The sequence below is a fragment of the Scyliorhinus torazame genome, chromosome 2, assembly GCF_047496885.1.
Source record: "Scyliorhinus torazame isolate Kashiwa2021f chromosome 2, sScyTor2.1, whole genome shotgun sequence".
Lineage (NCBI taxonomy): Eukaryota > Metazoa > Chordata > Chondrichthyes > Carcharhiniformes > Scyliorhinidae > Scyliorhinus > Scyliorhinus torazame.
In genome coordinates, this window is record NC_092708.1 from 183,611,851 (window position 1) to 183,635,871 (window position 24,021).

At 43.6% G+C, this 24,021-nt stretch overlaps 1 protein-coding gene across 9 annotated transcripts in view; it reads left to right on the top strand.

The window, feature by feature from the left end:
* The window catches only part of hdac4 (histone deacetylase 4), a 780,143-nt gene that overhangs the window by 271,342 nt on the left and 484,780 nt on the right, over positions 1-24,021 (top strand). For 4 of the 9 annotated variants that reach the window (XM_072481039.1, XM_072481057.1, XM_072481031.1 and 1 more), the window contains one exon: positions 15,486-15,557. In XM_072481039.1, the coding sequence (XP_072337140.1) occupies positions 15,486-15,557 (72 nt within the window). Of the gene's footprint in view, positions 1-4,228; positions 4,315-15,466; positions 15,558-24,021 lie in introns of those variants that run through there. The other 5 variants (XM_072481007.1, XM_072481016.1, XM_072481024.1 and 2 more) reach the window with 2 other exon arrangements.

The following is a 24,021-nucleotide window of genomic DNA, read 5'->3' on the forward strand; positions in this document are numbered from 1 at the left end:
CTGCCCTTAGTCCTTTCAAATGCGCGAGCGCTCGGGCCCTTTTTATCGGTCCATTCAGGCCTCTCACGTTCCATGTGATCAGCCTCACTGGGGGGCTACCTGCCCCCCTCCCGTGTCGACTAGCCATTACCTTCTCTCGGCCAGTCCCATATCCCGCCTCCGCGCTCCCGCTCGCTCCCCAGCGTCGCATTCCGCCCCCGACCACCCTCTCTTTCACCATTTCCTTTTGGATTTCTGCAGCAGCAACCCAGTTGTCCCCTTCCCCCCCCAGCTAGATCCCTATCTAGCTTGATTGCTCCCCCCATATCACTTCCGTAAGTCAGCTGACTTCAACTGACCCCGGCTACTCCTGCTCGCTCCTCGGCCCCCCCGGTGTGAGGGAACTCCCATCCGCCTTGCGCCTGTTTTCCCGCCTTATTCTTTCTGGCGCGGGAACATCCCTTTACCTGTCCCGCCTCTTATGGCGCAGCTCCTTTCCCCTCCCCCTCTCCTTCCCCATTCTCTGACTATGTCCCGCCTCTCCCCCCTCACCGGCGCCCACATTTCCCCAGTGTCCCCCCCTTCCCTGTTTACTTCTCGATTAACTTTCACCATCCCATTAACAAAAACAATAATAACAACAATAACAGTTCCCTGCAGCATCAGTCCCTCAGTTCCGGTCCAGTTTCTCTTCATTGATGAAGGACCATACTTCCTCCGCCGTCTCGAAATAATAGTGTCTCTCCTGATGCGTGACCCATAGTCTTGCCGGCTGCAGCATCCCAAACTTCACCTTCCTTTTGTGCAAAACCTCTTTGGCTCGGTTGAAGCTCGCCCTCCTTCGCACTCCAATCCTGGTAGATCCTTACCACCGCATTCTCCCATCTGCTACTCCGCAACTTTTTAGCCCATCTCAGGACCTCTTCTCTGTCCTTAAGGCGGTAGAATCGCACGATTATCGCCCTCGGTGGTTCTCCCGCTTTTGGTCTTCTCGCCGGGATCCGATTTGCCCACTCCACCTCCATGGGGCCCGCAGGGGCCTCAGCACCCATCAGTGAGCTCAGCATCTTACTTGCGTACGCTCCACAGTCCACTCCTTCCACACCCTCCGGGAGACCTAGTATCCTAAGGTTCTTCCTTCGCGCTCCATTTTCAAGGGCCTCAATCCTATCAGCACACTTTTTATGAAGTGCCTCGTGCGTCTGAGTCTTGACCGCCAGGCCCAGGACCTCGTCCTCAATATCTGATACCTTCTGCTCCACCACGCGAAGTTCAGTCTCCTGGGTCTTTAAAGTCTCCTTAAGCCCCTCAATTGCCTGTAACAATGGGGTCATTACCTCCTTCTTCAGCAGGTCCATGCACCGTCTCACCACCTCGTCCTGCTCAGGCCCCCATGTCACCTGTGGTTTCTCCGCCGCCATTTTGTTCCACTCCCTCTGACCTTCTGGCTGCAGATTCTTCGGGCTGCAGCCGCCGCCGCCGGTTTTTCCCTCCGTCTTTCGGGGGGGACTCCCTTCCCTCGCGCCTCGCACCGGGTTTTGCGGCCGTCCAAGTCCCCGTTGGGGCTCTTAAAAGAGCCCGAAGTTCCGTCGGAGCTGGAGCCGCCGAAACGTGCGGCTAGCTCATCCCTGCCGCAACCGGAAGTCACCCCCGTAACCCTCTCTAAGCACAATAGAAACATATTTGGAAGTGAACCAGCCCCCACACAAAAACATCTTTGTCCGACATGAATCGAACTACAGGTTTTCCTTTGCAGGTACAGAAACATTAAATTAAACCCATTTCTAACAAAAACTATTTCTCTTTGTGAATAAGTTTAGAGTACCCAATTCTTTTTTTACAATTAAAGGACAATTTAGTGAGCCAATCCACCTACCCTGCACATCTTTTGGTTGTGACGGTGAGGCCCAAGCAGACACGGGGGGGGGAATACTCCACACCGACAGTGACCCGGGGCCGGGATTGAACCCGGGTCCTCGACGCTATGAGGCAGCAATGCTAACCACTGCGCCACCATGCTGCCAACTATACCTTATTTCTAATGTTTACCAATGCAAATATAAATCCCTTAAAACTTGTTTCCCTGACACCCTTAACATACAATCACTTAATTCTGAAGTAGTTGGCTGTCCCTTTCAAGGATGATGACAACTCAGGGTCTTGAGGTTCTGCCATGGCTGTTCATGTGATTGGATAGGTCAATTCTTGACCCACAGATCTTTGACACATGGAGCAGGATGTTCCATGAGGTAGAAGGATCCAGAGTGCAGGATTTGCTTCCTTTTGAATGAATGAATGAAAATGAATGAATGAAAATCGCTTATTGTCACAAGTAGGCTTCAAATGAAGTTACTGTGAAAAGCCCCTAGTCGCCACATTCCGGCGCCTGTTCGGGGAGGCTGTTCCAGTTTTCTGCTGCCGTTCCAACTCATCATTAAGATGTGATTCAAGGCTTGATTGACAAGTTGACACCGTTCTGAATGATAGCAAGCTACTTCCAATCATTAATGACAATGCTACCACTCTTCAAGGTGAGCTTCAGGGTGTCTTTGAAGTATTTTCCTTGTCCTTCCCTGGAATGATGGTATTTGAGCGTTGAAATGACCTGGCTGGGGTGACGATTTTAGGCCCGAGAACTCAAGTGTCCAGTCCATCATTGTTAATTTTTGCAGGAGTTCTGCATGAAGGACACTGCCATTTGTTTGATGATCCTCCCATTGAATCTGGTGGATGCAGCAGAGGCAATGGTGATGGAAATTTCTAGCTCTTGTGTGTCGCAGATGCACAGTCTGGGTCTCACTGCAGTACAGGAGTGTGATGAAAAATGAAATGAAAATCGCTTATTGTCACAAGTAGGCTTCAATGAAGTTACTGTGAAAAGCCCCTAGTCGCCACATTCCGGCGCCTGTTCGGGGAGGCTGGTACGGGAGGCTGGTGGCAACTACTCTGTACAATACAGTTACTTTGGTTCAGCAAGATCCCACAACAATGATGAGATGAATGACCAGTTAATCAGCTTTTGATATTTGATGGAGAGAAAATATTGGCAAGGACACTTGGGAGTCCTCTTGTCACTTTTTCTGGTAGTGTCAGGGAATCTAACTTTCAACCAAACAGGATTTCTGTTTAATGATTGTTCTGAAGGGCAGCGTCTTTGACAACCTAGCATTCTCGCAGTGTACAGACGTATCGGCTTAGATTATGCTTTTCAATTTTGACAAAGCACTTGAACCTGCAACCTCCTGACTCAGAATGCTGGTACTCAGCTAAACTGGAACTAAATATTTTCAGAAAAGTCAGATTAGAATTTGCTGCTTATGCAATCCCATAACCACAGCCATGCAATCAGTGATGCTGCACAGTGGGCTAAATAGCTGGCTTGTAATGCAGAACAAGGCAGCAGCGAGGATGCAATTCCTGTACCAGCCTCCCCGAACAGACACCGGAATGTGGCGACTAGGGGCTTTTCACAGTAACTTCATTGAAGCCTACTTGTGCCAATAAGCGATTATTATTATTAAATCTGCTTTTGTTTGACATCTTTCTTGTTGTAAGTTTTGCCTTAAACGAGAATGGGACCATTCCCAATAAAAATGCACGTGCTTTGCCCCAGGGTTATTGGATTCACACAGGATTTTGTCAGCTGCATTGTTTAAAAGGAAAGTCTATGTTGTTTTTAAAGGAATTGGAAACATTTTAGCTGTGGTGATTCAGATTTGTGTCAAATCGTGGCTATCTTCTCAGATTGTTTATTTTTAAAAAATACAATGCCTGGCATCGATCGCAGTTCTGCTTTGTCATCTGTATCAAGATATAAGGATGGTATTAACTTGGGTTTTGTTGATTAAAAAAATTGTCAGGGTATTTGGATAATGAATGTTATAAAAAGATATTTTAATTACTGCTGCAAAAGTAATAAACTATGAAGCAGCATTCTGGAAAGTAAATGTGGCAGGCAGCTAGTCTCGCAGAAAGCTATTGTTAGTCTGTTTTCATTTATTCGCCATGTTCTGTTCCTGATGACCTCTACATTAAACATTAACAATATTCCATTTGTAGTTAGAGTTGTTGTCTTTTCAAAGTGACAATAATGTTGTAACATTTTGTAAAACAAGTTATGCACCTTACACCGAGTTTGTAGTGCCTTCTAGGGAGGTACCTGTTTTTAATTGATATGTCTTTTTGTTTGGATTCCAAGATGCACCCATAAGCCAGTTTTTGATGTTTACATTACTTTGTTAACCCACAGAATTTTGCAGTGTAAACAGAGCAGCTGTTGGTTCCTGAACACACGAGTTGTGGAATTTGAACAGCAGTATCCCTATACTCATAAAAGTGAGTATGTTTTTGTGCCTTCTTTACCGGCTTATTTGAAGAGCATGGGAAGAGGCCTTGAGAACAGGCAGTAAGATTGAATGGCATGGGACACATAGTGAGGCAGTTTGTCTATTGTTGCATTGTCAGCCTGTTGAGTGACATTACTCTGACTTGAATCAGAACGTTGTGGTTCCAAACCCCTACTGGAAGTGAGCACTTAATCTAGGTTGCCACTTCAGTGTAGTACTGGAAGTGCTCCACTGATAGAGGTGTTGTCTTTCCCATTAGAAGATAAACTGAAACCCCACCTGCCTGCTTCAGTGGTTGTAAAATATCCAGTGACACTATATGAAGTAGTTTAAGGGCATTGTCACTGTGTTGTGGAAAAACATCCCTAAATGAAAACCACTGTTTGCTTTTACTGTGGCCTTGCTGTCCACACATTGGCAGCCTACCAACAGTAACTACACCTGCTTCCAAAAAAAACCCCTATAGTGACAACAATGACAACCACCAAAAATATGTACAACACTCAAAGCATAATCAGACAAAAATGGGTGAGGACGGAGAGATATTTGAAGTGATAATCAAAAGCTCGGTGAAAGAGGGGTCCTTAAATGAGAAAAGGGAGGTGATGAGGCAGAACGTTTTTAGGAAGGAAGGGTACGGATACTGATGGTTGGGTGAAGTAGGGGCAGATACACAGTCTGAGGTAGAGTTCTCGGGAGGCTTTGTAGGGCTGGGGAAAGATACAGATATAGGGAGACAAGATTATGAAGAAATGCAAACGCTAGGTTGCGAATTTTAAATTTGTTCCTGGTCCCCAATACCTCCAACATGGTTAAGGACTGGGTTGACAAGTAAAAGGAGATGGTTTGGGAGAGTGAAAGGCAACAGAGTTTAGGCTGAACTAAAATTTGTGGAGGAACGGGGCCCACCAGCAACAGATGAGTGGAGGCAGGTGATGTTAAGAACTGGAAGCAGGTGAAATAGGAGGAGAAACTTGACGTCAAGCATAGCAAGGTTGTAAATGGTCTGGGGAAATGGTGGAATTCATGGTAAGGGTATGGAGTTTCTAATGGATGCTGAAGATCATGGGTGTGACCTTTCCCATATTGAATTTGACAAAATCCGGTTCATCTACAACTGTACATCTGACAAGCAATCTGAGATTATGCCAATTCATAGTCGGTTCCAAACAGATGAAGAGATCAAGTTGATTATCATCTGCATTCATTTGGTAGCTAACCCTATATCTTTGGATGGTGCTCATGTTTTAGGATGATGTTGTCAAGGTACAGTAGGTATATGAAGAATATGGGGCTAAGGATGAATCACAGTTACAGCTTTGGTATCTTCTCATTGACCGTTTTAAAAATCAAGTCAGTGTAGATTCTCCCTTTAGATATTGGGTGTTTTATAGCTGCATGTTACTTTATTTGTACAGTAAGGAAAGCAAAATATTATTAGTATGCCTATGTCTACCAGTCTAAAAGAGGTAACTGAAATCCATTGGGGAAAAGTAATGATTGTACAAAGTAACCCTGTCAATTTCAGGTCCATCCTATACATAGAACATACAGTGCAGAAGGAGGCCATTTGGCCCATCGAGTCTGCACCGACCCACTTAAGCCCTCACTTCCACTCTATCCCTGTAACCCAATAACTCTTCCTAACCTTTTTGGACACTAAGGGCAATTTAGCATGGCCAATTCACCTAACCTGCACGTCATTGGACTGTGGGAGGAAACCGGAGCAGCCAGAGGAAACCCACGCAGACACGGGGGGGGGGGGGGGGGGAACGTGCAGACTCCGCACAGACATTGACCCAGCGTGGAATTGAACCTGGGACCCTGGTGCTGTGAAGTCATGGTGCTAGCCACAAGTTGCCACAAAATAACAATTTGTAAACAGTTTAACTTTTAAGTTTGACTTAAAGACTTCTAAGTCAGCCTCTGATCTAGTGTGGGTCACAGAAAAAGTGAGTTTCTTCAACCTATTAGACTGAATATCCCTCTGAGCCATGCAGAGTCTAAACCAAGAAATACAGATTAGATTTAAAGGATGGATAGAATAAAGATTAGTTAAGAGAGATGCAAGAGAAATTGACAAGAAAAGTAAATTTGCAATACTAAATTTGTAAAATTAACTTTTTCAGGGCCAGAGAGGTTGTACAACTTTCACTTTCTCTTGAATGTACCAGCCTAACGTTTGTAGTGAATTTAGTGGGGGATTAGTGGGCAAGTATCCAAGGTTCACCCCATTGCATATCTTTCAATGCTGATACTGTTACAGCATATCAATGCTGGTACTGTCACGGCATATCATGTGAAAGTTAGATATATTTGACAGAAACGTCTGGATTTTCATGTTCAAAATTGCATGTGCAGATGCCAGGTGTTGCTATCAGATTGACTCCCTAATAATAGTGAATGTAGCTTCACCATTAACACAAAACCAGAGCATTATCTTGTATGATTTTTCAGTTGAAAAGCAATATAAGCCAGTTTTTCCCATAGCACAAATGTACCATATAAATTATTGTCATGTAATCACCTACTATATGCTCGTAGGTTTGACAGTTTCATAGCTGTTGCTTCATAAACCGTGGTACAATATACAGACAGGTTGCTAAATAATCCCAAAGTGAACAGATTTGAATGGAAGGAAAGTGTTCACATTATAGTACAGATCATCAGAATGAAAATGAAGTTTCATCTTATTTGTACAGTTATATATATCTGACAAACTATTTAATACTGATTTTTGTAAAATGAACAGCTTTTTATGATTTGAATTTGAATACTGGAGTTAGTACACTAACCGCCACAGCTGTTGCATTGCTAAACTGACAAGAATTTGCTGATTTGAGAATTCTGTCATGTTTAGACCATTTAAGAAGGTCTGCTATGATCCTTGTTTAGGTTGTATTATTAAAGGATGGTTAGTTACTGAGCTATCGTCACAGTTATTTATTCATTGTTGATTGCAACGAGCTTCAATTACCAACTTTTTTGGTCAGTCTGTTAAAACTCCTGCTGACATTAGGATAACTCAATATAAATGTTCATGAAATAATAATTTTGGATTTTGGATTATTTTGGTTTTGGGTTTGCTGACCTAAACACACACAGCATGTAGATTTTAAGTTGCAATGTAAGCTTTTAAATAGAACAGTGGCCATATACACTTATGAAGACAGATCTAGTATATTTTTATGGTAAAATGAATTGAACTAAAACACAAAATTGAAATCCACTCAATTGTCTCAAAATAGTGCATTTTATCTTTGGCATATAAGCCTTATTTGTAAAGTAAAGTGCTTGTATGTCATGGAAGGGTTATTTTTGCATCTGTTCCATGTTCTAATGAATTAAAAAACAGTAAGCCTTATTCATAATATGAAAGTCATTTGATACCTTTGCACCTTATGTTGACATTATGGTTTCCTTTTAAAAATCCTTTTAAAAATCACTATTTTATGTTGTTTTGTGACTAGACTACAAAGAAAGTTTGCATTTATTGAACATGGGTTCAACAACTTGTCAAATCAAATTTTATTTTCCTATTTTGCCCGTTAACTCTTTGTTTTGGGACAAGTTGAAAGAGTCATTGAATTAAGGACTTTGCAAGCTTACGATAATCAAGTTTATGAGAATTGATTCATAGAATCCATAGTGTTTCTACAGTGCAGAAGGAGGCCATTCGGCCCATTGACTCTGCGTTGACCCTCTGAAAGAGCACCCACCTAGGCACACTCCCCTGCCTGACCCCTGTAACTCCACCTAACCTACACATCCTGGGCACTAAGAGGTAATTTTTGCATGGCCAATCCACCTAATCTGCACATCTTTGGACTGTGGGAGGAAACCGCAGCATCCGGAGGAAACCCATGCAGACAGGGAGGGAGAACGTTGTGACAGTCACCCAAGGTCGAATTCAAGGGCTGTGACCAGTGTTGTTCCACAGGGATCAGTGCTGGGACCTTTGCTCTTTGTAGTATATATAAATGATTTGGAGGAAAATGTAACTGGTCTGATTAGTAAGTTTGCAGACGACACAAAGGTTGGTGGAATTGCGGATAGCGATGAGGACTGTCGGAGGATACAGCAGGATTTAGATTGTCTGGAGACTTGGGCGGAGAGATGGCAGATGGAGTTTAATCCGGACAAATGTGAGGTAATGCATTTTGGAAGGTCTAATGCAGGTAGGGAATATACAGTGAATGGTAGAACCCTCAAGAGTATTGAAAGTCAAAGAGATCTAGGAGTACAGGTCCACAGGTCATTGAAAGGGGCAACACAGGTGGAGAAGGTAGTCAAGAAGGCATACGGCATGCTTGCCTTCATTGGCCGGGGCATTGAGTATAAAAATTGGCAAGTCATGTTGCAGCTGTATAGAACCTTAGTTAGGCCACACTTGGAGTATAGTGTTCAATTCTGGTCGCCACACTACCAGAAGGATGTGGAGGCTTTAGAGAGGGTGCAGAAGAGATTTACCAGAATGTTGCCTGGTATGGAGGGCATTAGCTATGAGGAGCGATTGAATAAACTCTGTTTGTTCTCACTGGAACGAAGGAGGTTGAGGGGAGACCTGATAGAGGTCTACAAAATTATGAGGGGCATAGACAGAGTGGATAGTCAGAGGCTTTTCCCCAGGGTAGAGGGGTCAATTACTAGGGGGCATAGGTTTAAGGTGAGAGGGGCAAGGTTTAGAGTAGATGTACGAGGCAAGTTTTTTACGCAGAGGGTAGTGGGTGCCTGGAACTCGCTACCGGAGGAGGTAGTGGAAGCAGGGACGATAGGGACATTTAAGGGGCATCTTGACAAATATATGAATAGGATGGGAATAGAAGGATACGGACCCAGGAAGTGTAGAAGATTGTAGTTTAGTCGGGCAGCATGGTCGGCACGGGCTTGGAGGGCCGAAGGGCCTGTTCCTGTGCTGTACATTTCTTTGTTCTTTGTTCAACCCGTGTCCCAGGCGCAGTGAGGCAGAGGTGCTAACCACCGTGCCACCCCATGTGCATAAAATGTGTAAAATGCATGTGCGTAAAATCACATATTTGCCAATAACTACTCCTAAATTTTTACCAAATAAATTTCTCAATCCAAAATAGTTCTGACATTTTAACAATATATTTTCTCTTGTTAACTGTGATAGAGTTGATAGTAAATGCTGGTGTACAATCCTGTTGAAATAGATCCTATGCTTCATACAGTAGTCAGCATTGCAACAAAACATAGTCATCTTATTATCTTATTACATTGTCCGTAACTATTAACTTCATCGAAGTGTTAATGTAAGCCTATTTGTGACAACAATAAAGATTATTATTATTAGAACAAGGATTATGAAACTAAAAGTACAGTTGTTTGGTAGTACAGAACTTGAGTATTCATAAAAAAATATACCTCTGTCAAAGCTTTTCATGCACGCTTCAGGACAATTGAAAAAATAAGTAAAGAGAACAACAATTTATACTGCATGAGAAGAGTGTGCTAATTGGTGGTAAGTGGATTCTGGTTTAGGTTGCTGCCAGTTAACTGCCAGGCTTTGTTCAAATTTAAACCAGGCAGGTCAACTCTGGTCAAGGCTTTGCCCTGGGGAATGAACGAGGGATCGGCTGTCACCTATTTTGTTTAGTTGAAAAGGCACAGTGTGTGGACATATTACTTCTGTCTGCAAAGGACAGGAACCTGTGTATTAATATATGTAGCTTCTAGCACTTGTAAATGAGTCACACTATGAGCCCCACTGATAATCTTATATGGGTTGGCAGTGTAATTCTTAACACACTCAGCAAATATTGTCCAATTGCCAAATCACATCTAATATGGAGACATTATATTTTGTGTTTTGCAAGCACAGGTTTGTGGTCAGTACTTTGCCTGTTGTGAACAACTAAAGGGACATGCTGTTTGATATGACCACCAGTCATTGGGACCTGCAGCCTACACACCTAACATCCCACTGGCACTGAAATTCCTATACTATATTACTCATTTGTGTGATTGGCAGATCATTGGCATGAGTGACCCTGGGATCTCTCTGAAATTTCCTCCCTAAATCTCTTCAGCTCATTTTCCTTTTCAGAACCGTCTCAAAATATTATGTGGCCAAGTTATCAGTCAACCTGCTAAATATTTTCTCTCTCAGTTGTTTTGCCTCATGTCAATTTGTGAAGTGCTTTGGAACGCTCTTTCCATTTAAATTTGTATTTAAGTGGTAACTGTTGTAACATTTCTTTGTTTCTTGAAGTGCTGCCACTAGAGTGGCAATATTGATGGCAAAAATCAGTTTATATAAAACATTAACATAAATGAATTTGCTATAGTGATGGGAGCTACCATCTTGAATATATATACCCTTAGTGGAAAATAAAGAAATGCAGCTCTTTATCTCCATATGCATTATCTTGAGTTCTCATGTTGTTCTAAATTTGCTCTTATTTAAATTTAATATAAAACAATAATTAGTAATAGGTTGCAGTAACAACTAATCTGGCTCTTTATTGCTTTCTGTACCCTAACAAACTGTATTAGCATGTGTTTTATTTCCTTTATTAGTCAGATTCCGTATTAAAAATGCTTTCAATTGCATTACATGATGTGCCGTTTAAGATTCAGATAAAGGAGTGCAAATTCGCGAAATGTTCTATGTTGCAAAGTTCATAACTGCTACAGAATTATTTGCTCCTTCAATGCAGACAGGCGAAATATTAGTATCTTATAGGAAGGGGAAACGGGCCCATTTTAATTGTGCTAATAACTACAGACAGCCTGACACTGCACGGAAAGTGTTAATAGACCGATTATTAACAGCCTAGGTGGCGCTATACATTGAGTCGTTCGAAGCACAGGAAACCTGTGAAATTGTGGTTTCGTAATCATTATTTACAGGCCCACCCATTTCAAATGTAATTATGAAGTACTGCCTTAACTGCCAATTGGCATTGAGAGGAGTTATGTAACCAAATTTGGGCAGCTTAGAAGAAACACTAAAGAAGACTGGTTTACCAGGGACGGCACAGTGGTTAGCACTGCTGCCTCACAGCCCCAGGGATCTGGGTTCAATTCTGGCCTCGGGTGTGTGGAATTTTCACATTCTCCCATGTCTGCGTGGGTTTCTTCCAGGTGCTCCAGTTTCTTCACAGTCCATTGATGTGAAGGTTAGGTGGATTGGCCAGGCTAAATTGCCCCCGAGTGTCCAAAAGGTTAGTTAGGTGGGGTTATTGGGTTACGGGGATCGGTCGATGCTCTTTCAGAGGGTCGGTGCAGACTCAATGGGCCGAATGGTCCCCTTCTGCACTGTAGTTTCTCACTGAACACGGAGATTCCTGTAGCTGACGAAATTTCCAATTTGTCACTTTTTCCCAGAACGCTTCAAGTCCGTGTTTTTGATTTACTGAAGGGTTTTGTGAAAATCATTATTCAATCCCTAGCAGCACAAAATAGATGGGAACACATACACAATGATGCACACTGCTGCTACTGTACGTCAGTGATTGAGGGAGTGAATGTTGAAGGTGGTGGATGAGGTGCCAGTCAAGCGGGCTGTTTTGTTCTGGATGGTCTTATATTTCATGAATGTTTAGTGGAGCTGTACACATCCAGGCAGGTTGAGAGTGTTCCATCACACTTCTGACTTGTAACTTTTAGATGGTGGACAGGCTTTGTGGAGCCAGGAAGTGAATTACATGCTCCACAATTTCCGGCATCTGACCTGCTCTTGTAGCCACAGTATTCATTTGGCTGGTCTAATTTCTGTTCAATAGTAACCCTGAGGATGCTGATCGAGGGGTGTCAGTGATGGCAACACCACGAAATGTCATAGGGAAGTGGTTAGATTCTCTTCTCCCGTTTTACTTTGCATCCCACGCCAAGCTCCGCACACTGTCTCATTGTCTCCAATTTCCTTCCCTGGATCTGTAATTTTCTTTCCTGGACCTGTGCTCTCAAGGTTCCTCTCTTTGGCTGCCTCACTTGTACCTCTCTTTTTCCAGCTGGCATCTAGCCGCCACTTCTTTTTGCCAGAACCACCTTGTCCACAAAATGATGCAAGCTACCCTGACCACATGATCGATCTACCTTTTTCTTTCCACCATTTTCTCCTGTGTGAATGCCAGTGATGAGTGCTCTGCTGCAGAACGCTGTTGCTACAGGCTGCTTTGACACATTCCCTGCATGCAGGGACAAGCAAAGGATGATGATTGTGCAGCTGCCATTTACAGCTCCTCTAAAATCATCTTTTGTTTCTTCATTTGTTCTATCACTGCCCTTTTTTGCCTTGCAACATCATCTCCTAATCTCAATCTTTTTTACCCTTCACAGACTTTCCTTTTCATTCTTTCCTCTCCTCTACTCTTTTACTAACTTAAGATCTGATACATCTGCAATATTTTCCACTTCTGACAAAAAGTCGCAGACCTGAAACATTTAACTCTGTTTCAATATCTCCATATATGCTGCCTGATCTGCTGAGAATTTTTAGCATTTTCAGTTTATATTATATAATTTCTAAGGTTGCATATAGATTGTTGGTTAAGCCGCAGTTCGAACATTATATTCTGTTTTACATGCCTCATATCAAGGTCATTGTGAGATTATAGAACTATTTCACTAAGGTTATAACATAAATGAAAGACTTCAATTATAAAAAACAGAGATAACTGGGTTCTATTAGAATAAATACTTTTTTTTTACAGAAGTAACAAAATCTTCAAATTGAATCAAACATTTAGAAAATCCCACTGGTCAGTGAAACAGTAAGCAGAGGACATCAATTTCGGATCAAAAAACCAAAGAAAGGGATTAAAGTAAACTTCCGTACACAGGGGTATAAGCATAGAATGCCGATGGAAGTGGCATCTATAGAGTTTTTGGAGAAGAATAAATATTTGGAAACAAAATATCCAAAAGGATATCAGGAAAGGACAGGAGAATGAGATCAAGTGGGCAGCACGGTCGCATTGTGGATAGCACAATTGCTTCACAGCTCCAGGGTCCCAGGTTTGATTCCAGCTTGGGTCACTGTCTGTGCGGAGTCTGCACATCCTCCCAGTGTGTGCGTGGGTTTCCTCCGGGTGCTCCGGTTTCCTCCCACAGTCCAGAGATATGCAGGTTAGGTGGATTGGCCATGATAAATTGCCCTTAGTGTCCAAAATTGCCCTTAGTGTTGGGTGGGGTTACTGGGTTATGGGGATAGGGTGGAGGTGTTGACCTTGGGTAGGGTGCTCTTTCCAAGAGCCGTTGCAGACTCGATGGGCCGATTGGCCTCATTCTGCACTGTAAATTCTATGATGCACAATACAGAGATAGGACTTTGAGCGAATTGACTTGCGCTGTCTGGGGTTGAGCCTGGGGCATCCGAGAGGAGAGTTGATGAAATGTTCAACAGTTCCCGTTCTCCAGTAATATTTGAATGTATTTGATATGCGAAGCAGCATGACTCTGGCAGTGCCACATTGAACGGTGCTCCTCTGCTTGCAGAATATACAATCACTTGATTCAGTTCACAGGAATTGAATGAAATTGGGTCATTTCCTTGTTGATTGCGTCATTATCGCATGCGAATCCCCTTCTGGTGGGAGGAAAACACTGAATTAAACACTGGAACTGCCTTTTCACAATTTGTGTAGGTGAAAGTTGTCCGAACAAATTGGGGGGTGGGGAGGGTATATTCTTGGTCGACGTTTCTATTCTGTTTTAAACCGTATTTACCGGTACATCATTCTGTAGATGAGCAGTGCGTTGATAGGGTTTTGAGTGTGTTGTCACAAAGCAGCCAGCACTGGACTGGAATTACTGGAAGCGAATACTGTGGATGGCAAAGGGCAGCGTCTCTACGTGGGGCTTTTTATTTTTCACTGTTACACTTCTCTCCCCCCGCCCGAGTGGGCAGTGACTTGCGTCAACTTAAATAATAAAATGCCACGGTTACTATTATTAGCCGACTGTTCCGAAAAGGACCGGGCAAACCTCTCTCGTTAGGCAAAGTGATGGAAAAATGCCATTTTAAAATATTCATTTTTAATTTTCTCCATGATTTTATTGTAATGGCGCCTGGGTAATCGAGTTACACTTTTGTACAAATGAGTTTTGGTGACTGTCCGAATGGAAACAAAGTTTGGTTTTAAAAATAGTAAATGGGATGTTAACGTCAGAGTTAAATGTGAGCGGGAAGTGAAACTGGAGATCTGGAAATCGATCGGAGGTGACTTTTCGAACGATTGATAATCAATGTCTTTTGCAATAGGTGAAAGCAGAAAAAAAATCTGAAACAGTCCAACGCCGGAAAAGTGTACACAAAATATTCCCTTTAAAAAAAAACTGTAACCTTTCTGTGATTTCAGTAGTTTTAAACGAGCGGAGAAAGCAAAGGAGAGTAAAATGACTCCTTGTATACGTGGGTAACATGGGGGAATTAAATAGCGTACACCACGTATATACATAACGCGATTTAAAAATAAAAGGTATTTATTCAGTATTTTGTTCACATTGGTTGTTCATTGTCTGACCAGAAACAGAACTATTTCCCACTGACCCCGAGGCCTGACAAAACCGCCTTCCTCTCATATTTATACATTTTAATGACCTGGCGTGCTTGAGCTATTTTTAGACGCACCTCCCAGGGTTCGGTTTCTGTCAACAGCAAGCCACATTGTCGGTAAATCACATGAGAATGAAATATCTCTCCTCCTCCCTTCCCCCCCCCCCCCGTGCTTTGTAACTTTGTCAATTTCAAGTATACGTTAAATGTTGCAAAAGAAACGTGAATACTGGCAAACCAAATGAAATATTGATTCCGAGGAAACTCCATTGTTTGTGATAAAGGGTCTATTCCATACATAGCTGGGCGTGTGCTGCATGCACACTTTCTCCCCCCCCCCCCCCCCCCCGAACCCCATCTCTCTTTCTCCTCCATCTCTTTCTTCCCATCTGTTCCCACCACCACTCCTATTTCTCCCCGTTATCTCTCCTCTTTCTCCTTCCTCTCTTTCTCCCCCATCTCTCCTATTTCTCCCCTCAATCTCTCTCTCTCTTTCCCTCCCCCCATTTCTCCTCGTTCCACCCTCTTTTTGGCCCCGCCTCCCCGCCCTGAATGCCCCATGCTGTTGGAAATATAACTGCCTGGATTACAACAGATGCCGCAGACTGTTCATGAGTTTGAATCCTTTTCACTTTCAGATGGACTTTCCGGTCGAGATCAGTCAATTGAGCTGCTGACCCCTTCAAGAGTGAATCATATGTCCAGTACTGGTAAGACTCCATTTTTAATTGTGAGATTAATTTATCAAAGTCGTGAGTTATTTCTAAATATTGTCAGTACTCCTAAAGGAAATGATTTCACAATGAATTATCAATTGTTACTATTGGCTATTAGCATGTGTTTTTGTTAATTCTGAAGTATTCAGTTTTTTCCTGATAAAATAGGCTGTGAAACAAAATGTTCTGTGAAACACCTGAAAGTTCAACCCGAATGATTGACTGGCAAAAGAGGAATTAAAGGTCGAATTATGACCATGAGCCCATTGTTGATTGTCGTAAAAACCACAGCTGCTTCACTAACGTCCTTTAGGAAAAGAACCTGTTGTCATATCTGGCCTGACCTACATGTGACTCCAGACCCACAGAAATGTGGTTGATTCTGAAATGGCCTACCAAACCATTTAGTTGTATCAAAACCTCTACAAAGTCGACAAAAAGGAATGAAACTGAATGCATCACCTGGCATCGACCTCTGCACCGAAAATGAGAATGACAGACTCGGCCTTATTGACCCAGCAAAGTCCTCCTTACTAACCTCAGGGCCTGTGCTAAAATTGGGAGAGCTGTTTCACAGACTTGTCAAGCAACAGCCTGACCTAGTCAGAATTAGGGAATCATACCTCAATGTCCCAGACACTGGCAACACCATCCCTGGATATGCCCTGTCCCGCTGGCAGGTCAGGCCTACCCGAGGTGGCAGCACAGTGGTATACATTAAGGAGGGGATTGCCTCAACATCAGCTCTGGAGCCCATGAAGTCGCATGACATCAGGTCAAACATGGGCAAGGAAACCGCCTGCTGATTCTCATTCACTGCCCTCCCTCAGCTGATGAATAAGTGCTCCTCCATGTGGAACACCACTTGGAGGATGCGCTGAAGGTGGCAAGGGCATTGTGCTTCGGGTGGGGGACTTCAATGTCCATCGCCGCTGTTGACCGAGTTGGTCATGTTCCAAAGGACGGAACTGCGAGACTAGGTTTGCGGCAGGTGGTGAGGGAACCAACAAGAGGGAAAAAGACCTGATAGTTCACCGTAGATGTATATGTCCATGGACAGTATTGGTAGGAGTGACCACTGCGCAGTCCTTGTGGAAACAAAGTTCCGTCTTCACATTGAGGATACTCCGATCGTGTTGCGTGGCGCTACCACCATGCTCAGTGGGATAGATTTTGAACAGATCTTGCAACTGGGCAACCAGGAGGTGCTGTGCACTATTGGCAGCAGCAGAACTACACTCAACAACAATCTGTAACATGGCCTGGCATGACCCCCACTCTACCATTATCATCAAGCAAGGGGATCAACCCTGGTTCAATGAAGAGCCCAGGAGCGCATGTCAGGAGCCGCACTAGGCATATCTAAAGATAAGGTGTCAACCTGGTGAAACTACAGCACAGGACTACTTGCGTGCCAAACATAGTAAGTATCAAGTGATAGACAGTGCTAAGCGATCCCACAATTAACCAGTCAGATCTCAGCTCTGAAACCATGCCACATCCAACTGTGAATGATGTTGGACAATCAAAGACTCTGGAGGAGAAGGTTCCACAAATACCCCCATCCTCCATGATCAGGGAGTCCAGTACATCAGTGCAAAAGACAAGAGTGAAGCATTTGCTACAATGTTCAACCAGAAGTGCCGCGTGGCTGATCCACTCGGCTTCCTCCTGAAGTCCCCAGCATCACAGAATCCAGTCTTCAGCCAATTTGATTAATTCCATGTGCTATCAAAAAATGGCTGAATGCACTGGATACTGCAAAGGCTATTATTGGCCATGTAATATTCTGGCAATAGAACTGAAGACTTGTGCTCTAGAACTTGCACGAGCCCTAGCCAACTTGTTCTGGTACAACTACAACACCAGCATTTATCCAGGTATGTCCTATACACACAACGCACAACAAATCCAACCCAGCCAATTACTGCCCATAAGTCCATTCTTGATCAGCAGCAAAATGATGGAAGGGCCATCAACATCACTATCAAGCAACGCTTGCAATAACCGTCTTACTGATGCTCAGCTTAGGTTCCGCCAGGGCCACTCAGCTCCTGGCATCATTGTAGCCTTGGTTCAAACAAGGGCAAAAGAACTGAACTCCAGAGATGAGGTGAGAATGACTGCCCTTGAAATCAAGGCAGCATTTGAACAAATGTGGCATCAAGGAGTCCTAGAAAAACTGGAATCAGTGGGAATGAGGGGGAAATCTCTCTGCTGGTTGGAGTTGTGTTATACAAAGGAAGATGTTTGTGGTTGTTGGAGGTAAGTTATTTCAACTGCAGGATATCACTTTAGGAATTCGGCCTGGCCGAACCATCTTCAGGATGTTTGCCAATGATTATGCAATGTTCAACACCATTCACGATTCCGATACTAAACAGCCCACGTGCAAATGAAGCAAGACTTGGACAATATCCTGGCTTGGGCTGACAAGTGGCGAGTAACATTCATGCCAAAAATACCAGGAAATGGCCTTCTCCAGAATGTAATTGTCACCCTTGACATTAAGTGGCATTGCCATTGCTGAATTCAACAGTATCAAGATCCTGGGGGTTGCCATTGACCAGAAAGTGAACTGAATTAGCCATATAAATCCTGAGGCTGCAAGAACAGATCAGATCAATATTCTCCACTTGCCTAGATGACTGCAGCTCCAACAACACTCAAGAAACTTGACACCATCCAGGACAAAGCAGCCCGCTGGATTGGCACACCTTCCACAAACATTCACTCCCTCCACCACCGACCCAGGGTAGCAGCAGTATATTTCTTCCACAAATATTCCCCCCCCCTCCACCATTGACGTACAGTAGCAGCAGTGTGTACCATCTATAGGATGCACTCCAGGAACTCACCAAGGTTCCTTAGGCAGCACCTTTGAAACCCACAACCACTATCACCAAGGAAGACAAGGGCAGCAGACACGTGGGAACAGTACCAACTGGAAGTTTCCTTCCAAGTCACTCACCATCTTGACATGGAAATATATCGCTGTTCCTGTACTGTTGCTGGGTCAAAATCCTAGAACTCCCTCCCCAGCAGCACTGTGGGTGTACCTATGCCACATGGACTTTGGCAGCTCAGGAAGGAAGCTCACCACCACCTTCTTGAGGGCAATTAAGGGTGGGTAATAAATGCTGGCCTAGCCAGTGACGCCCACATCCCAAGAATGAAATTTCAGAAAATGCTTACTCAACATTAGGCAATAAAATAAGACATTAGTAGGTCAGATGATAAACGCTGATATGTTGGAGGGCTATTTAATGCTGTGTTCATGCTTGGGAAAATTATTGAAAAAGAATGTGACTGAACTTGGTGGCTGTCTTCAGACAAACTGGTGAAAAATAGTGTTTTCAGGTTTTTTTCAAATTTTAATTCATTTTGATCATAGCATTTACACTGTTATGTTTGAAAGATTTTCATTGCAAGTCCAATAAGAGGCAATAAATGCCATCAGTGATTACTTCCATTTAGTTTCTATGCTCTTTTTGCATTCTTCATATATTTTTCTTAATATTTTCATATTTTGTGCACCCCCAGCTTTTTCTTCTTCCTTTCTGTAATCTTTTTCCATGAGCGGAGATTGTTCCCTCAAGTCTTGTCCAAATGGCTATTCGTCCTGTGTGAGTCTTGCCAACAGACTGACTGTCAGAACATAATGGACAACATTGCTGCTGCTCTAATTCAACACCATGAACATGCAGATCCAACAGTGGTCACTATACAGCAATCTAGCATGCTTGCTGTTTGTAAATGTTTAATTCTGTTTCATTACAAGGGATTTCAGGACTTTTAAACAATCTTTTAAGAGTTCTATTCTATTCCTCTGTCAGCAAACATAGCACCTTTTGAATGAGATCTAATCCTTCTGTCTCAGAGTTATGGAAAAACTGATTTTGTACATAGTATGAGGTTTGCCCCTCAACTCTTGCATTTCTAAAAGTAGATTTTGAATCTTGCAGTAGTTCCAGAAACATTCCAAAAAATACTGCTTTCAAGAAAAAGTACAGCATTGCGATTAAGCCCACTCGTTAGCTTAAAGTAAAAGCAAATAACTGTGGATGGTGGAATCGGAAACAAAAACACATAATACTGGACAATCTCAGCAGGTCTGACAGACCTGGATGACTTTGTCAAAGCTAGAGAGAACTTGAAATGGGGTCAGATTTATACTGTAGTTGGGGGTGGGGTGGGTGGTGGGGCTGGATAGGGGCCAGCGATAGGTGGAGATAGACAAAGATGTCGAGGACAGAAGATAAAAGGAATGTAAATTGGGGTGATTAAGGCTATGAAGGGTGCTGATAGTGGCACATAAAGAGATTAAAATGTGTGAATGGCATAAGAAAGACAAGCAGCGTGTAAAGGACAACTAGGAACAGTTGGCCCAAGTGGAGAGGGGTTGGGAGGGGAATAATGGTGAGGGAAAAACAGAACAATGGATGAAATGAAAAGAAAAATAAATTGATAGAAATAAAAATGGGGTAAAGATGGTGGAGAGAGTTCACAGTCTGAAGTTGTTGAACTCGATGTTAAGTCCGGAAGACTGAATGTGCCAATCGGGAGATGAGGTGCTGTTCCTCCAGTTTGCGCTGGGCTTCACTGGAACATTGCAGCTGGCCAAGGAAGGACATGTGGACGTGAGAGCAAGACGGTGAGCTGAAATAGCAAGCGACAGGAAGGTTTGGGTCCTGCTTGCGGACGGATCGGAGGTGTTCTACAAAGCGGTCACCCAATCTGCGTTTAGTCTCTCCAATGTAGAGTAGACCACACTGGGAGCGAATGCAATAGACCAGATTGAAGGAGGTGTACGTGAAGCGCTGTCTCGTTTGAAAAGGGTATTTAGGGCCCGAGATGGTGAGCAGGGAGGAGGTAAAGGGGCAGGTGTTACACCTGCGATTGAATGGGAATGTGCCATGGGTAGACGGTGAGATGTTCGGGGTATCCCGGAGGGAACGGTCCCTGTGAAATGCTGATGGGGAGTGAAGGGAAGACGTGTTTGGTGGTGGAATCATGCTGGAGTTAGCGGAACTGGCGGAGGATGATTCTTTGAATGCGGAGGTTGGTGGGATGAAAAATGAGGACAAGGGAACTCTAACCTGGTTCTGGGAGGGACCGGAGGGGGCGGCGGGAGATGGGTCGGACAATATTGAGAGCCCTGTCGACCACTTTGTGGGAAGCCACGATTAACGAAGAATGAAGACATGTCAGTGGCACCATTTTGGAAAGTGGCATCATCAGAACAGAGGCAAAGGAACTGACAGAATGGGATGGAGGCCTTGCAGGATGTGGGGTGTGAAGAGCTGTAGTCGAGGTAGCTGTGGGAGTCGGTAGGTTTGTGAAGGATATTAATGAACAGTGTACCCACAGAAATTGAAACAGAAAGGTCAAGGAAGGGAAGGGAAATGTTGGAGATGGATCTTATGTGAAGGTGATAGAGGGGTGGAAATTGGAAGTGAAATTAATACATTTTTCCGGGTCAAGACGGAAACATGAAGTGGCACCGAAACAGTCGTCATTGAACCAATAAAAGAGTTGTCGAATGGGGCCAGAGTAGGACTGAAACAAGGAATGTTCCACATATCCCATAAAGAGACTGGGACCAATGCGGGTACCCACAGTTATACCTTTGGTTTGGAGGAAATGAGATATGCTAAAGGAGAAATTGTTGAGTGAGAGGGCAAGTTCAGCCAGAGGGCCTCTGTTTGAGGACGAAGCGGAGGGCCCACGGGCCATCCTGGTGGGGAAATGGAGGTATGTAGGGATTGGACATCCATATTAAAGAGGAGGCAGTTAGGGCCTGCGAACTAGAAGTTGTTGATATGGCGTGGGGCATTGGAGGAATCGTGAATTAAGGTAGAAAGGGATTGAACAAGAGGAGAGAGTATGAAGTCAAGGTAGGGGGAAATTAGTTTCGTGGGGTAGGAACAGGCTGACACAATGGGCCTGCCGGGACAGTCCTGTTTGTAGATTTTGGGTAGGAGGTAGAAGCGGGCTGGCGGAGTTGGGAGATTATGAGGAGGGAAGATCTCCAGAGATGAGGTCAGTGACAGTCCTGGCTTGATGTTCGGTGGTAGGCCATAGTCCAGGGTGAGGTAGGAGGAAGTGTTGGAATGTTGGCGTTCAGCTTCTGTGAGGTAGAGGTCAGTACGCCAGACAACAACAGCCGCACCCTTGCCAGTGGGTTTGATGATCAGAGTTGGACCTGAGAGAGCGGAGTGCAGCCAGTTCAGAAGGAGTGGGTGAGAGGGGCAGAGAAATTGAGACGGTCAATGTCCTTTTAGCTTAACATTGGCAGCTTTGCCTTCAATCACCCAGACCCTATTCTTAAGAATCTCTTTGCCAAACCTCCTTTGGGTCTTCATCTCCTCCTTCCCCTTAAGGTCTGCTTACAGCCAGCAGAAAGTGCTGGTAAATTCAGCAGGTCTGAAAAAGAGTCATATTGAACTCACAATGTTAACTTTGTTTCTTTCTCCGTTGATGCTGCCAGTTCTGCAAGTTTTTGCAGCAAATTCTGTTTTCATTTCAGATTTCCAGCATCCACAGCATTTTGCTTTTATTCTTATACTAAGCATTTGGTCATCCTTTCTAAATAGCAGTCCCAAATACTTACATTGTAACACCAGCGATTATACTTCAGAGTACATCATTGACTGTGAAATGCTGAAGTTGTGAGAGGCACTATACAAAAACACATTTATAATTTCTAAATCTTTGTGCCTGTTTTCTTCCCCAAAACCTCAAGTATTTGGGACATATTCTAACTTATGTCAAAGACACTGCTGCTGGTGGTGGTAGTGGTGATCTGAAAAATTGGTACTTGCTGATTAAATTAGATTAGTTGTGAGAAAAGCTAGACATTATATCTCCAGGTGTTCATTGAACTATAGGACATTAAAACCATAGCATCCTTGCAAGAACCTGTGTACTTCATAGAATTTACAGCGCAGAAGGAGGCCATTCGGCCCATCGAGTTTGCAACGGCTCTTGGAAAGAGCACCCTACCCAAGGTCAACACCTCCACCCTATCCCCATAACCCAGTAACCCCACCCAACACTAAGGGTAATTTTGGACACTAAGGGCAATTTATCATGGCCAATCCACCTAACCTGCATATCTTTGGACTGTGGGAGGAAACCGGAGCACCCGGAGGAAACCCACGCACACACTGGGAGGATGTGCAGACTCCGCACAGACAGTGACCCAAGCTGGAATCAAACCTGGGACCCTGGAGCTGTGAAGCAATTGTGCTATCCACAGTGCGACCGTGCTGCCCACTTGATCTCATTCTCCTGTCCTTTCCTGATATCCTTTTGGATATTTTGTTTCCAAATATTTATTCTTCTCCAAAAACTCTATAGATTCCACTTCCATCGGCATTCTATGCTTATACCCCTGTGTACGGAAGTTTACTTTAATCCCTTTCTTTGGTTTTTTGATCAGAAATTGATGTCCTCTGCTTACTGTTTCACTGACCAGTGGGATTTTCTAAATGTTTGATTCAATTTGAAGATTTTGTTACTTCTGTAAAAAAAAAAGTATCTATTCTAATAGACCCCAGTTATCTCTGTTTTTTATAATTGAAGTCTTTCATTTATGTTATAACCTTAGTGAAATAGTTCTATAATCTCACAATGACCTTGATATGAGGCATGTAAAACAGAATATAATGTTCGAACTGCGGCTTAACCAACAATCTATATGCAACCTTAGAAATTATATAATATAAACTGAAAATGCTAAAAATTCTCAGCAGATCAGGCAGCATATATGGAGATATTGAAACAGAGTTAAATGTTTCAGGTCTGCGACTTTTTGTCAGAAGTGGAAAATATTGCAGATGTATCAGATCTTAAGTTAGTAAAAGAGTAGAGGAGAGGAAAGAATGAAAAGGAAAGTCTGTGAAGGGTAAAAAAGATTGAGATTAGGAGATGATGTTGCAAGGCAAAAAAGGGCAGTGATAGAACAAATGAAGAAACAAAAGATGATTTTAGAGGAGCTGTAAATGGCAGCTGCACAATCATCATCCTTTGCTTGTCCCTGCATGCAGGGAATGTGTCAAAGCAGCCTGTAGCAACAGCGTTCTGCAGCAGAGCACTCATCACTGGCATTCACACAGGAGAAAATGGTGGAAAGAAAAAGGTAGATCGATCATGTGGTCAGGGTAGCTTGCATCATTTTGTGGACAAGGTGGTTCTGGCAAAAAGAAGTGGCGGCTAGATGCCAGCTGGAAAAAGAGAGGTACGAGTGAGGCAGCCAAAGAGAGGAACCTTGAGAGCACAGGTCCAGGAAAGAAAATTACAGATCCAGGGAAGGAAATTGGAGACAATGAGACAGTGAGCGGAGCTTGGCGTGGGATGCAAAGTAAAACGGGAGAAGAGAATCTAACCACTTCCCTATGACATTTAGTGGTGTTGCCATCACTGACACCTCTCGATCAGCATCCTCAGGGTTACT